Here is a 16,546-nt window from a genome sequence, read left to right on the forward strand (position 1 = left end):
GGTTTGAGCCCTGGTCCAGGAAGATCCCACATGCCGCGGAGCAACTAAGCCCATGCGCCACAGCTACTGAGCCGGCGCTCTAGAGCCCGTGAGCCACGACTACTGAAGTCCACGCACCGTAGCGCCTGTGTGCCGCAAGTAATGAGCCCACACACCCCCACAACTACTGAAGCCCACACACTCTAGGGCCTGTGTGCCACAACTACTGAGCCCGTGTGCTGCAACTACTGAAGCCCATGCATCTAGAGCCCGTGCTCCACAAGGAGAAGCCACCGCAGTGAGAGGCCCGCACACCACAATGAAGAGTAGCCATTTCTCCGACTGGAGCAAGCCCGCCCACAGCAACAAAGACACAATGCAGGCAAAAAAAAGAAAATAAAACAATAGAACTGCAAACTAGTAAGAGATCTACCAAACAGGGAAAAGGTACAAAAACAAGCAGGAATAATTAATTGCAAAATGTCAATTTTAGGGAATTTCCTGGTGTCCAGTGGTTAGGACTCCACACTTATACTGCAGGAGGCACGGGTTCAATCCTGGTCATGGAACTAAGATCCCGCATGCTGCGCAGCATGGCCCCCCACCCCCCAGCCAAAAAAAGTCAATTTTACCGGGACTTCCCTCGTGGTCCAGTGGTTAAGAATCCGCCTTCCAATGCAGGGGACACTGGTTTGATCCCTGGTCGGGGAACTAAGATCCCACATGCTGCAGGACAACTAAGCCCACGTACCACAACTAGAGAGCCCACACACCGCAACTACTGAGCCCGCGTGCCACAATTGGAGAGAAGCCTGTGCGTTGCAACTAAGACCCAATGCAGCCAAAAATAAAAATAAATTAAAAAAATTTTTTTAAATGTCTATTTTACCTATTGAACTACTTAGTGCCATTTTGACAAGTATAAAAAGAAACAACTCACTGCTGTAATTCATATAATTTTGCTAAGAGTTGGCAATGTTTATCAAAAGCCTTAAAATTATATATTCTTTGGTCCAGAAATTCTACTTGTCAGATTTGCTCAAAAGAAAGATATACAAAAATATAAATACAAAGATGTTCATCACAATTTTATAATAGTGAAAAGTTAGAAACTTTCAACTGCTATGGTCTGAACATCTGTGTAACTCCCAACTTCATATATTGAAATCCTAATGCCCAATGTCATAGTACTGGGAGGTGGGGCCTCTGGGAGTTGCTTAAGTCATGAAAATGAATGAGATTAGTGCTCTTCTAAAAGAGAGTCCACAGACCTCCCTAGTCCCTTCCACCACTGAGGATACAGTGAAAAGGCACTATCTATGAACCAGAAAACCCTCACGATACCAAATCTGTTGGCACCATGATCCTGGACTTCCCAGAAATAAATTTCTGTTGTTCATAAGCTACCTAATCTGTGATATTGTTATAGCAGCCCGAATAGAACAAGACACCAACAAGAGAGTGAGGATTTGTTCAGTAACTGTAGTCCAGCCACATACAGAATATCCTAGAGCCTTAAAACCAGATTGTATATAAAACTGATGAGACCTGAATAAGTTCTGTGGACTGTATCAACGTAAATTTGCTTGTCTTTACATCATACTATGGTTAAGCAAGGTGTTACTACTGGAGGGACCTGGGCAAAAAGTACACGGTACCACCCTGTACATTCTGGAGACAACTTCTTGTGAATCTATAATTATTTCATAATAAAGTTTTTAAAAATGGAGAAAAAAATATAGAAGACATGGAAAATGTTCACATTTTGAAGACACTTGGAAAAACAGTAAAGCAAGTTGCTATCTTATGGAAATGATTCAAGTGTGTGAAATAATGCACAAGCACAGAAAAAAGTGGAGAGGGAATTCCCTGGTGGTCCAGCAGTTAGGACTCCATGCTTCCACTGAGGGGGCATAGGTTTGATCCCTGGTCTGGGAACTAAGATCTGCTTGCCGCATGGCACAGCAAATAAATAAACAAATAAACAAACAAATAAATAAATAAGGTCATAACACCTTTGTAAAGCAATATGTCAATACTGATGTGAAAAACTTTTAAAACATTCACTATTTGAGCTACCACAGAGAATATTAGCCTAACAGCTTTATACATAAGAATGTCCTTTATAGAATTACTCAATATAAAGAAAATTTGGAAACTGAAAATGTCCATCAAAAAAACTTTTATGTGGGGACTTCCTGGTAGTCCAGTGGGTAAGACTCCGAGCTCCCAATGCAGCGGGCCTGGGTTTGATCCCTGGTCAGGGAACTAGGTCCCGCACACATACCACAACTAAAGATCCTGAGTGCTGCAACAAAGACCCGGCGCAGCCAAAATAAATAAATTTTTTAATTGAAAAAAAAATTAAAACGTTGATGTTTTCATATAACAAATAATCTTTAAAATGACACAATAATGAATCTGACAAGTCAGTTTAACGAGAACAAAGACTTAATTTTTCATTTAAATTCTAGATAACCATGTTTGACTCATCTTTTGACTAAGTTTAATAAAGAAGCCCATAAAAATCCTTATCTCATTAAAAAAAATCCTTATCTCTCCCACAGAACTAGAAGTAAGCCCTTGAGGCTACAGTTATATAAAACATCTATTAAAGGATGTAAATTATCCAAGTGCATGCTGAAACTATCTGCCAACATACACATATGCAGTATGTAAGCACAAAGATACTCTCAAATCACCACAAAAAAATTCAAATTGTCAGTCCATAAAACTAACAGATCAATACCTCTATCTCTAAGCAATATATGCCATTATCGAATAAGCCAAAAGCAGTCCTTATGATTGACCCATTTTATGCCAGTTCCTATCTGGGGAAAGATACAAATGAAAGGAAAAAACAGAAACATAAATTTCTTGGCAAAATGATATCTTCTGGTCATAAAAGAGCAGTTTTAAGGTAACAGAACCAAGAGTTAGGAAAAAGTCACCATAAATATGGCAAAACCATCTCTTTGGTCATATATAACTGTTTGTTTTACTTACCTATTTACTATCAGAAACAGAAATCCCATGCCACTTAACCCTACAAATGCTGAAAAACAGAAATAAAGTATAGAAATTGATTAAACTTATTTGCCTCATGGCAGATCAATCATCCAGGTTTAATTTTTACATCTCCAATACTGAGAGGACAACACCACAAGTACTTTAAAAAAAAAGTGGGGTGGAATTCCCTGGCAGTCCAGCGGTTATGACTCCGCAATTCCACTGCAAGGGGCACAGGTTCAATCCCTGATCAGGGAACTAAGATCCCACAAGCTGCAAGGTACAGCCGCCCCCCACCCCCCCAAAAAAATAAACACCTGTCATTTCATCCAGCATGAAACTTCAGAGTCCTACCAGAATATGCTTAGGGGCATTTTATAGAAAGTAACAATGAAAAATGGGAAATTTTCACCCATTCTGACAAAGAAGGATAACTAACATTTATGGAACACTTAATTCATCTTCATAACAACTACATTTAAATTCTATCATCTACATTTTGTAGATAAGGAAAACCTTACATTACCTAAAGGTAATCTGCCCAAGGCTGCACAGCTAATAAAGACAGAGCCAGAATTTGAACCTAGGCACTCTGCAGAGTCTGCCACTATACTACAGTTGCCTCAGAGAAAACTTTAAGACAACAAGTTACATACTATTTAAGGAATATTACAAATCTCCTCACCAAGTCTGTAAAACAGTCCCTGGCCCCAGTTCCACCTAGAGTGTCTAACAATACAGAAGAAATGGATATAGAAAATAGACACCAGATAAGAACTAGAGTACCCAGGGCAGAAGTCAATTCAGCTCTGCAATGATTTCTATCTTAGGGCCATGGTACAGCTAATTTTCAGCTATTAAAAAAAAATTTTTTTAAAAAGGTAAGATCCATGGTAATTTATGCAATAAAATTTACCCCCTATTACAAAGCACTTACCCTAACTTGAATTATTTTGTCTGCAAGCTCCACAGTGGCAGTGACCTTGTCTATGGTTTACTCTTCTCTAGCACCTTGAACAGTAACTAGCACACAGGAGACCAATAATAAAATTTATATGCTATATGAGGGTTTCTTAAACTTTACTGTGCATAAGAATCATCTAGGGATCTTGATAAAATGCAGATTCTGATTCAGCAGTTCAGGGATAGGGCTAGAGAGTTTGTATTCTAACAAGCCCTGGGTAAAGAAGTTACTGAGGCTCACACTTTGAATAGCAAGGTAACTGGACCAATCTAAGTCATTTGCCAAATTGTCAAAAATCAGGATTCACTTACTCCACACCTGGAAGGAAATCTTCAGTTTATTCATCAATAAAACTATTACTGCTGATCCTCTAATATCAGAGGGAAAGACAAGTTCCCCAAATTCCCACTTCCTCAGTCAGATGACAGATGATGAGTGCTTAAAACTCTGGGGGAGGGCTTCCCTGGTGGCACAGTAGTTAAGAATCCACCTACTGGGCTTCCCTGGTGGCGCAGTGGTTGAGAGTCCGCCTGCCAATGCAGGGGACACGGGTTCATGCCCCGGTCCGGGAAGATCCCACATGCCGCGGAGCGGCTGGGCCCGTGAGCCATGGCCGCTGAGCCTGTGCATCTGGAGCCTGTGCTCCGCAACGGGAGAGGCCACAACAGTGAGAGGCCCGCGTACCGCAAAAAAAAAAAAAAAAAAAAGAATCCACCTACCAATACAGGGGACACGGGTTCAAGTCCTGGTCCCGGAAGATACCACATGCTGTGGAGCAACTAAGCCCGTGCACCACAACTACTGAAGCCTGTGCGCCTAGAGCCCGTGCTCCGCAAGGAGAAGCCACCGCAATGAGAAGCCTGCACACCGCAATGAAGAGAAGCCCCCACTCGCTGCAACTAGAGAAAGCCCGAACGCAACGAAGACCCAACGCGGTCAAAAAAAAAAAACAACCAACCACCTTTGGGGGAATCATGGATTGATCTGAAGATATAATCAAAATTAGACTTCTTCCCTAAAAGTTCTTCATATGAGATTCATAATCACCTTACTGTTAAAGACTAAGAACCCAATTAATAGATATTTAGCATTTAAATAGTCCTCAAAATACCAAGTCATTTTACTTCAAATTGGTCATCTGATAAAGCCAATAGCGAACTATACAAATGAATTCAAAAAACCTCAAACCTCAAATATCAGTACTAAATATCAAAATAATCCTTTTCAAAAAAGGGCACCTTTTAATTCCTAGTGTGTATAGCCAAGTCAGCAAACCGTTTGTTACGAAAACTGAAATGAGATATTTCATAAGTATATGTGAAAGCAGCAACTCACTTATGTTTATTATGTACCAGACACTAGGTGCTTTACATTGACTGTCAATCCTCTTAACAACCCTTTGAGATAGATAATAATTATATCTCATATATTAGTATTATCCTCAATTTACAGATAAGGAAACTGAGAAACACAAGTTAAACAACTTGCCCAAGGTCATACAACTAGAAAATTGCCTAACCTGAGCAGGCAGCCTGGCCCCAGAGTCCATGTTCTTAACCATTCTTTTATGCAACCTTTCATATAAATGTATCTTATTATTACTCAATCACTGCCCTCCTATTTTTTTCCTTCCTCCAACTCAAAACGATAGAATAACCCTATTTCCCTTGGCTTGCTCAACTGCAAATTTTTGTAAATCCTATAAATTTACATTTCCCATAGCCAATTCAACAACAAATACTTTAGTACCAATTTAGTACACTATCTTCCCTTGTTAATGATATGGAAAAACAACAACCAGCCAAAGAGCACACAGTAAATCTCTGATCTCCTCTGAAAAATTATCATACAAACCAGGACATTTTTGAGAATAAAATGGGGTGCGACATCTGTTCCAGAAAACAGGTGTACACTATGACTGTCCAGGACAAAATGGGAGGTATGGTCACTCTACCCATTTTGTAGTTTGCACTACCTAGTGGTATGAAATACTGGCCAACTATGTACTATACAAACCCTGGATTACTCCTGACTTTTCTGCCCTGACAGAGAAAATGCTTTTCTCTTCCCTCAATAATATATAAATCAAACAAAACTTAATTCCTCATCCTTGGCTCTATGCCTATGTTCATACCATACTCCTAGTAATATTCATCTAAAGTACTCCTCTGTCTTTAATTTAGAGCCAGTCGTTTATAAATACAGAGATATTTTCTGAACTAAAGATTGGTTCAAATGTCCAGACAAGGCAACAGACAAGAGGAAACATGAGTATGTGATATTCAAGTTTCTTTTCCTTACATTTACTTACACTTATACATTAGAAAAAATATTTTTTCCACAAGAGCAAATATAAAGTGCCGATTTGCACTTTATCATTTGTATTTCTTTAAATCTTGCATATAAATGAGTCTAAATTTTAACAGTCCGCAAGCTTCATTCTCATTTAAAAAGTTTTATTTGCCCAATTGATAATATGCTCAAACTATAAAAAATTTAAAGTAAGGTAATTAACCTGTTTGGCTTACAGCAAATCAATAACAATGCTGGGATTCAAACTCAAAGTTATACGTCTCTTAAATCAGTGCTATCTCACAGTAGCTTTTGCAATTAATAGTGCTACTATCATGTAGTTTTAATAAATTTCCCAGAAATACTTGCTGTGATGATCACATGATAGTGTCTGTCAAGCCTTTACCTAGACTGTATTACAAACAAGGCTTAATACATAAGCACCATGAACACAGGGCTTCCTTCCCTGGTGGTGCAGTGGTTGAGAATCTGCCTGCCAATGCAGGGGACACAGGTTCAATCCCTAGCCCGGGAAGATCCCACATGCCGCGGAGCAACTAAGCCCGTGTGCCGCAACTACCGAGCCTGTGCTCCAGAGCCCATGAGCCACAACTACTGAAGCCCACGCACCTAGAGCCTGTGCTCCACAACTAGAGAAGCCACCGCAATGAGAAGCCTGCGCACTGCAACGAAGAGTAGCCCTGGCTGGCCGCCACTAGAGAAAGCCCGTGTGCAGCAACAAAGACCCAACACAGCCAAACAAAACAAAAAAGAAAACAAAAAAACCCACCATGAACACAACCTAAACTGTCAGAAGAATCATTCTCAAATTACAGATAAGAAGTTGAGGATCAAAAAAAGTGGTCACTTGTCTCGGGTCATAGCTAACATTTGAACCCAGGATTCCAAAACCCTTACAGAAAACATAGCGCAAAACACAAAAGTTTACAATGTTTTCAAGACTGGAAACCTCCCTCAAGAATTGAACTTTAAAGAAAACACAACTTAAGCAAAACACAGACTATAGGAACAATAAATTAAAATCCTACAAGCACTATCAGAGCTAAAGAGTCACTTTCCATTTTCACTTAAGGATATTCGAAGTGGAAGTTTAAAAAAAGTTTAAGACTTCACAATGATAGCTGCATTCGTTTCCTAACTTCCTCTACTTTCCACTCCTCTGCAATACAGACACGGACCCCATCTCTACCTACAGGGCCTAAATCTTTTTTTAAGCTCTTAGGGAGAGACCAAAATTACAGATTTCAAATGTTCATGTCTAGTACTAAAGATCACTTCCATTAGCTGACAAGTAATATGGAGCTGACAGACAGCCTGAATTGATAGAAAATAGTTGAATATCAATATTTCTAGTTACTGGTTTTTCACATACTGTAATTTGAAGCACCATGAGGTACTTTTACATCTTTATATTCACTTCTGAGCATTTTATTCCACTTTTCACACTTTGAAAATAATTTCTACTTCATTTTCAGCCCATTATATTTGAAAATATTTCTTTGAAAATGTTTATCCATTTTAAAACTCTGTATCCAGCTCCAATAAATATTCCAAAATCAAATTGTTCAAAAATCACTCAGCTATTCACTTATTTATAATTCTTCTTGGCAATAATTTCACAATTCGTTAAGGCACTTTCTTCTTTTCAGTCATTTTTGAAAAGTCATTTCAACTAAGTCATATCTAATAACTTTTTATAAATATGTGATTATTTAAGCTAATGGGAAAAAACTGAGTACTATACTTGAGGTAAAAGGCACAATACTTCCCATGATTACTGAAATATAAAATCAATGAAAAATTATCTAGGCAAATATTTCACTTACTTCAGATTCTAAAGCTAACCTAAAATTTAAAACGTTATCACCTAAAAAAGCAGAAAACTTTAGGGACTTCCCTGGTGGTCCAGTGGATAAGACTCCGCGCTCCCAATGCAGGGGACACGGGTTTGATCCCTGGTCAGGGAACTAAGATCCCACATCCCACATGCCACATGGTGCGGGCAAAAAAAAAAAAAAAGCAGAAAACTTTAGAAGTCAGATAAATTACTTTTAAAATTGTATAAGATCTGGGGGAAGAGGGATTTACTGTTTAATGTGTACAGAGCTTCAGTTTTGCAAGATGAAGCTTCTGGAGATGGATGGTGGCAATGGTTGCACAACAATGTAAATGTACTTAATACCACTGAACTGTACATTAATAATGGTTAAGATGATATATTTTGTTATGTGTATTTTACCATAATTTTTAAAAATTATGTTAGAGTATGCATCCTAGGGTGCATAAAAGTCACTGCTACCTAAATAAGTAGTTATAAGTATTCATTTTTAGGGAAAAACTCAAATAGAGACAGAAATCCAATTAAAACATTCCCAAACAACTAGAGCAGACATAATTGGCTGGAAATACTGGAGGGAGAAAATGATCTGAAAAATGAATAAAATACTGGCAAACCATAAAAACACGAAAAGATTGCAAACTGCCTCCTTGGCGCTCAAAAACTTAAATAACTCTCTAGCAGCCATAAGAACACAGCAAATTGCTGTTTCAAACTTTCAGAATTTTTTGTAACCGAATTTATGTTGGAACATGTTTGACAATTTGGTATATTATCCAAACGTTTTTACCTCTTCCCAGAGAGACAGACACGGTATGTGTCTCCTTCAGAACAGAGGTGAGATAAAGACAATAAAACTACTGAAGTCAGTATAGCCCTTTGTCTGCAAGACCAAGTTTTTAAAAAGTTACATCTAAGTATTACCTAAAATAGGATTCCTAGTCTGCCTATAGATTTCTATTGCAGTACACTGCAATTTAGAGTTCTAATTCCACCTTCAATATTCACTAGCTGTACGATCTTGGGCAAGTTTCTTAAATTTTCTGTGCCTTAGTTTCTTTATCTCTAAAATGGCGATAATAATGCTACTTACCTCATAGATAGGTTTGAGTTGATGTATATAAATGTATACATGCAAAAAGACTTAACAGGCCTGACATATCAATAGTGAGCACAATTCATGAGAACACAACTATTATTATATTATTATCATTACTATTATCTATCCCACTGATTCCAGTTATAAACTAGTTAAGCTGGGGTCTCTCCAGAAAAATGCACACAAATAAAAGATTTTGAACACAGCTGCAGAGGACTCATCAATCCCAGATTAGAGAAGTCTTACCAAAGCAACTTAGTTGGTAGTAAAGTGGTTATTAACCTCCCTCATGCCATGGACCTCTTCAGTAGTCCAATTAACCTATGAATCTCTTCTCAGAATGTTTTTAAGTATATGAAATACACAGGACTACAAAAAATCAATTATAGTATAGTTATGAAAGTATTTTAAAATTTCTAATTTAGTAATAAATGTTTCTTTACAAGTGCATTAAACAAGACTTATTTTTACATATAATAAGGAGCAATGCACGTAAACATTTCAAGATATCTGCAAAAACTGTAATATGATATGAAAACACTTCTCTTGTTGCATCCATTGAAATGTCAAGAATTTTTAATTCTCTTCAATTCTAGATTTCAATTAGAAGCTAGTGAAAATAAACAGGCAAATTTTTTTTTCCTCAACCAAGTTCACGGACTTCCTCAATTCCATCCAGGGACCCAGATTAAGAACCCCTGGCTTATTGGAAAGTAAGTGCAAAAGTAAGTTTTGGAGTCTGTGACTTATGTTCTAGAAGCCAGACTTCAGACTTTAGTCCCCACATTATTTACACCTGAATGACCTTAGACATCAAACTTCTGAACTTTGGTTCCCTCATTTAGAATAATTCCTACATCATGAGGTTACAAGGATTGAATATTAGTTAACAAAATGCCGAAAGACCAGTATGTTATATTTTATTGATTTTAATACCATATAATTAGACCCAAATATTTAATGCCATTGTTAATTTTCAGTAAAACTCATTATATGTGAAAAATTAAAAACCACATACTGATTTACAAAGAAAATGAAAATATTAACTATATGTAACATTTTAGTGAGAGCTATGATTTGGCTTCAGAATGACCTGTATCTAAATCCCAGTTCCACTACTTTAGTCTTACTAAGTTAAACTCTCTACCTCAGTTTTCTCATCTATAGAACACTGAAAGGTTGTTTTAGAAACGAGAGGATCTAGCTTAAACGGTCAATAAATGGAGTTATTATTAAAGTTCACATTTTAACAAAGCCAAAGCAATCAATTTGGACCTCAAAAGTTTATTCTGGAATTCATGTTTATACAACTACAACTTCACAGTCCTTTGCCCGGCAAAACACATACACACTTAAAACCTGCAGCATTTGCTTGGCATAACACTCCTAACACGAACTGGCACTGCTTGAAATCAGATATGATTTCTTATTCTGCCTAAGGAAAACAACGAGGATAAAAAACGATCAACAGAATGGATTCAATAATTTTAAATCTCTTCATGATTTACTTGGAATCTTTACTACCAAGGTTGGAATACTCTGTAAGGTAGCTGTCTCTTTAAAACCCAATATAAAGATATCAAATTTATCAGCTACATATTGTCGGTTAGATTAAAAAAAAAAAGGCAGAAGCATGTGTCTACTTTATGCCGGAATACTATAGATTAAGATTCCCCCCTCCCCAAGTCCGTCTGAAAAAAACCCGCCATAGACTGGCTCCCGATCCATTATACAACCTGTAAATTCCTTCCCTCATTGAAAAGATTTTTTGTGGGCATAGTTAACAAGTGCCAAGCTGCGAAGTTGCAGCTTTGCTGGTTTGACGTTTTCACAATGCAAGAACAATATGATCTGGAATCTACTCAAAGCATTAGCCAGGCAGTCAGCTGATGCTCACTGCACACAAGAGAAAGACAGAAATAAGAGAAACTGAACCTCGTAAAACCACTACGTTTTAAAGCTAAAATAGGCCAACAGCAGATGTTCCAGTTAAAGTAATAAAAGTATTTCTATTGTTAAAATAACAATTAAAAAAAACCCAAACAACCGGCTTTCCCCGAACTAGGTTTCGCTCGTTCTTGAAATTTTCCTTGTAAAGGGCTCTTATCCGTTCATAAAATCAGCTCCTCACCACAGAGCGGCTGCCTGAGTTAACTTTATATAGCCAAACCCTATTGGCTTCTCCTCCGTTCACAGTAACTCGCTTGCCACCCACAGAACGTTCCAGAGATCTAGGGACGGGGACCAAACAAAATTTGGTGGGGGTTGCTAAACAGAAGCTTTCAACTTTCTTTCCCAAACACTTCTACCTAATTTCACCTTCCTGCCTCCGCAACCCCACATGTTGCTCGCCTGCTCCCAGAGGGCCGCGCGAGGCCTCGGTTCACCCCGGAACGCGCCCACCTGATTACCCTTTTCTCCGCAGACTCCGCCCTCCCCCCCCTCCCCCCTCCCCCCCCCCTCGCTCGCCTCCTCTAGAAGGTCCATATGGGACGCTTTCCCCTTCCTCCGATCCTCACGCCGCACCAGAGAAGCCTCGATACTCCACCTTCGGTTCTCCCCCGCCACGGCGCTCGCCTCTCACAGCCTCCTAAAGTGCTGCGAGCGCGCAAATCGGAGCCGCGGGCCTGCACGGCCCAGGTGCTGTGTCAGCCTATCTGCCGGTTCCGCGCCGTGTACGGCCTGGAAAGTCACATGGCGCTGGAACCGGCCGGCGCCTTCACACTCCTGCTCTCCTCAGAGCAGGACGAGAATCCCAAGTCCACTCACCTCCACGAAGAGCAACATGACTTTCTCCGCTCGGCCCAATCGTTCTCGCCGACGCGACTCCAACTGGCTTACAGGCCGGAGCCCCAATAGCTAGGATAAGAACACTCGCCTGGCCCCTCCACCCGGCAGCGGACCCGGCTCCTCCCCCGCCGTCAGCCGCTGCGGCCTGACCCGCCCAGTCCCACCTCCCTTGAAACAGCAACTGTTTCCGGCTCTAGAGAACAATTGCTTCCGGGAGAAGAGAAAATCCTCGGCGCGCTCAACTTTTGCGCTACCTTTTCCAGCCGCAGTATGGACTGTACTATCATGTGGCCGGGGGGAGGGGGGGCGGGGGAAGCGATCAGAGGAAGGCACCATTCTGTGCCACGGGAGTATGTAAAAATTTTACAGGCGCATTTTATCCCTGGCGAAATGGTTAGTTACCATGGCCATAATAACTCCGCAGTTCTCGTGGCCCAAGACCTAGATCTGATAAAAAGCCGAGCTTGTGCAAAATGTACTGAAAAACAACCACCCCTGCCGAAAAGGCGGCGGCTCTCAGGGAAAAAGTAGAGAAGGGAAAAAAGCAGCAGTAATAGTAAATACATTAACAGCAACTGCTGTACGTTAAAGGCCTACTACATGCCTGGCACTATTCTAAGTATTTTACGTGAATTAATCTAAACAATCCAACGCAATAATACTATTATCCCTATTTTACAGTTGAAGGAGCTCTCTAGAACACACTTTGCCCCAAGTTCCCTTGAATTAGGTGCCCACATCTCTGCTCAATATAATCCTATTTGGTAGTACTTAGCCTGGATAGCCTCTTCATTGATGTTCTGCCATTAATTCAAATGAAATACAAAAAAAAAATTTTTTAATTATCTTTATAATTTTCTGTTAGATGATCCAAAATCCTTATTATCTTTAGCAACACTTACTAGGATTTATCCCTCCCTTATCAGTCCCACTTTTATATCATAGCTCTGACACTCATCGTTTGAAACAGTCATGTCTTGATCTTCTCCAATGGATTTTTTCTATTCTATTATTTCAAAAAATCTTCCTAAATTGAAAGTTTCATTTTTACCAAACTGTTATTATTTGCTTTCAAGACCTTACCATTCTGATCCTATGTAATCTCCCTTAACCTCAAATGAATCCCTTCATTTTTCATTTAGATACCAAATTAATTTCCCCTTCGAATTGCTGATATTTCTGTCCCATACTCTCCTACTCTGATCTGCAGTAAACTCAACATTACCTCATCTCAATTAAACCAGTCTCCTTACTTTTTCCCTGAAATAACAAACTCTGCACTCACCTCCAAAGCCATGGCTCATTGAAAAGCCTATCTGAAATGCCTTCATTTGTCAGTCAATCTTCTCTCTCCATAAGATTCTCCCAAAGACTCTGCTCCTCACAGGTCTCTTCTTCATGTCCCTTGTTAGCACTTGAATATTATATTCTATCTTAAATTTTTTTTTGTTGTTTTTTAGTTTCTTCACAGGTCCCTATCATATATTTTTCACAGTCTAGTATAATGGTAGCCACATAGTAGTATCTCAACAAATGCTTGTCAGATTGAAGAGATTTTAAAATTTGCTTTAAAAAGCCTTCATTTCCAGTTGCTGATGAATTCCATGCTGCATAAAAAATATGAAGGAGAGAGAGAGCACAATAATACTAAATTAGTTTTGTTGACAAGTATGTAGGCTGCTTTGTGAATGTCCACTAGGGTAAGCAATATAAAGAAATCAAGAGAAATTAACAGTTATTTAAGGATCTCACAATATAGTATTATTATCAACAAAGTAATTTAATAGATTAATTGATTATGTTGAGAAATGCTGGGTAATGATAGATATTTAATGAAACCTCACATTTATATAAATAAATAATTCTCCTTAAATGTGGCCCTTTCACAGGAATGTACAGTGGAGAAAGGACAGCCTCTTCAATAAGTGGTGCTGGGAATACTGGACAGGTACATGTAACTGTTGGTGGGAATGTAAATTGATACAGTCACTGTGGAGAACAGTATGGAGATCCCTTAAAAAACTACAAATAGAACTACCATATGACTCAGCAATCCCATAATTCAAAACGAGTCATGTACCAAAATGTTCATTGCAGCTCTATTTACAATAGCCCGGAGATGGAAACAACCTAAGTGTCCATCATCGGATGAATGGATAAAGAAGATGTGGCACATATATACAATGGAATATTACTCAGCCATAAAAAGAAACGAAATTGAACTATTTGTAATGAGGTGGATAGACCTAGAGTCTGTCATACAGAGTGAAGTAAGTCAGAAAGAGAGAGACAAATACCGTATGCTAACACATATTTATGGAATTTAAGAAAAAAAAATGTCATGAAGAGCCTAGGGGTAAGACAGGAATAAAGACCCAGGCCTACTAGAGAATGGACTTGAGGATATGGGGAGGGGGAAGGGTAAGCTGTGATAAAGCGAGAGAGAGGCATGGACATATATACAGTACCAAACGTAAGGTAGATAGCTAGTGGGAAGCAGCGGCATAGCTCAGGGAGATCAGCTCGGTGCTTTGTGACCGCCTGGAGGGGTGGGAGTGGGAGAGTGGGAGGGAGGGAGACGCAAGAGGGAAGAGATATGGGGATATATGTATATATATAACTGATTCATTTCGTTGTAAAGCAGAAACTAACACACCATTGTAAAGCAATTATACTCCAATAAAGATGTTTAAAAAAAATGTGGCCCTTTCAGAAAATATTATGAACTTCCTTGAATAAATAGACTTAATTGTGATTTATAGGAAAGGAGGGAGTGATATTTTATGACTGGGGGGGAGGGTGCAGTCTAACAATAAAAGAAAGTATGAAAGTATTCTGGGACTTAGAAAAGTTTCCATGAGGAGAGGAGTTTTAAACTATAATGAATATCCAAATTTTAGACAGTTTCCATGGAGGTACTGAGGAAGAATATGCCAAATGTTAGATAAAGAAACCTAAAGTACCGCATCTGGTTTTGAGAGGTTCACCAACTGGTGGATAGAAACAAATAATAAATAGTTACACTCAATGAGATAAGTGCTATAATACAAAGTTTACAAAATGATTTGGGAACACAGGGGAGGGAGTAATTTAGACAACAGGATCTTAGAAGGGAAAATATTTAACTTGCTCTTACATATTGATTAATATTTTTAAAAGACAATTACATTATGATCCCCTGTATCCCTTTCTCTGAAGGACTGAAACAAATTGTTTAAATTTACAAGTTTACAACAAGTACTCAACATAGGACTAAGTTACAATAAGGACTCAACATAGGAAGTTCTCATAGAGAAATTGTTATACATCCACAATTTATATAAAATCTAAAACATACAAAATGATATTACATAGTTTATGAACACATACACCTGCAATAAAAGTATATAAACAGAGACTAGACACAAATACATCAAATTCATGCTTGTTATGGCCCTCTGAAGAGGGAAAAACAGGAAGGAAGGAGTCTGGGGAGAACACCAAAGGGGACTTCAACTTTATCTCTAATGCTTTCTTTTATTTAAAAATATCTGAAGCAAATATGACAAAATATTAATATCTGTTCATTCTGGGTGGTAGGCACATGGCTATTTGTTATATTTCTTTCTGTACTTTTCACATTTTTTTAAATTAAAAAATAATCTACACAACCAACAAAACCATCTGTCCTTTTAATTGCTCTAGTGTCCTAAATCCTTTCACCACCTCTACAATCAGAGGAGCTGCCCAAAGTACTCTTCTTTCAGTCAGAAAGCAGCCTCTAAGCGTTCCCTTCAATTTCCCAGCCAACTACAGAACGTCAAAGCCTTCTTCAGTCAGGCTTCTTGAAAAAATGAGCCACTAGGCAGTGCAAAGAGTGTGATCTTCATGCAAATACTATCTTCCAAGTTACTACAAGTCTAGGAAAAGTTGAAGGGCAGCTGAGGAAGTTGTAACACAATTATTCCATTACAAGCTTAAACATTCTTAAGCGAAACCTCAGGAGGAGAGAAGAACCAGAAATTACATTTGATACACTGGATCTTGAATTCTAACACCTAGATTTTAAGCTCATTTAAAGCAGGGCTTTAATTTCTTTTAGCGTTTCTTTTTATTTCTTTTAGCGTTCCTGTTTATTCTTTCCTTCCCTCCCTCCCCCCTTCACCCACTACCATCACAGCATATAGAATGCCTAATTCTCTGCATATAGTAAGCACTCTTTAAATGTTTGAGTCAATGATAACGTCACAATGGGTCTATTATGACATCACCCGGACTGAAACACCACGGCTAGTATCAGGGTACACCACAGATTCTTAACCACTGTACCGCCAGAGAAGTCCCGCAATACCACAGTATCTTGATTACTGAGGTTTCATAATAATTCTTGAAATCATGTAGTTTTAATTCCTAAACTTTGTTCTCTTTCAATTGTGCCCAACTTCTCTCATCTTCCTTTTACTTCCTTTTCCTCTTCTTGGGCTTTTCTCTCAAGACTCAAACACTCATAATCTGAAACCTGTCTTTGAGACTTCCCTGATGGCACAGTGGTTAAGAATCCACCTGCCAATGCAGG

The 16,546-nt window shown here is 38.8% G+C and overlaps 1 protein-coding gene across 5 annotated transcripts in view; it reads right to left on the reverse strand.

The window, feature by feature from the left end:
- Positions 1-12,116, reverse strand: part of LARP4 (La ribonucleoprotein 4) — a 64,917-nt gene extending 52,801 nt beyond the window's left edge. For 3 of the 5 annotated variants that reach the window (XM_060166245.1, XM_060166244.1, XM_060166249.1), the window contains exon 1: positions 11,971-12,116. In XM_060166245.1, coding sequence (XP_060022228.1) covers positions 11,971-11,988 — 18 coding nt within the window. In that variant the 5' untranslated portion in view covers positions 11,989-12,116. Of the gene's footprint in view, positions 1-2,985; positions 3,035-11,970 lie in introns of all 5 variants that reach the window. The other 2 variants (XM_060166246.1, XM_060166248.1) reach the window with 1 other exon arrangement.
- Between the last annotated feature and the right edge of the window lie 4,430 nt (positions 12,117-16,546).

Source organism: Lagenorhynchus albirostris, chromosome 11 (assembly GCF_949774975.1).
Source record: "Lagenorhynchus albirostris chromosome 11, mLagAlb1.1, whole genome shotgun sequence".
NCBI lineage: Eukaryota > Metazoa > Chordata > Mammalia > Artiodactyla > Delphinidae > Lagenorhynchus > Lagenorhynchus albirostris.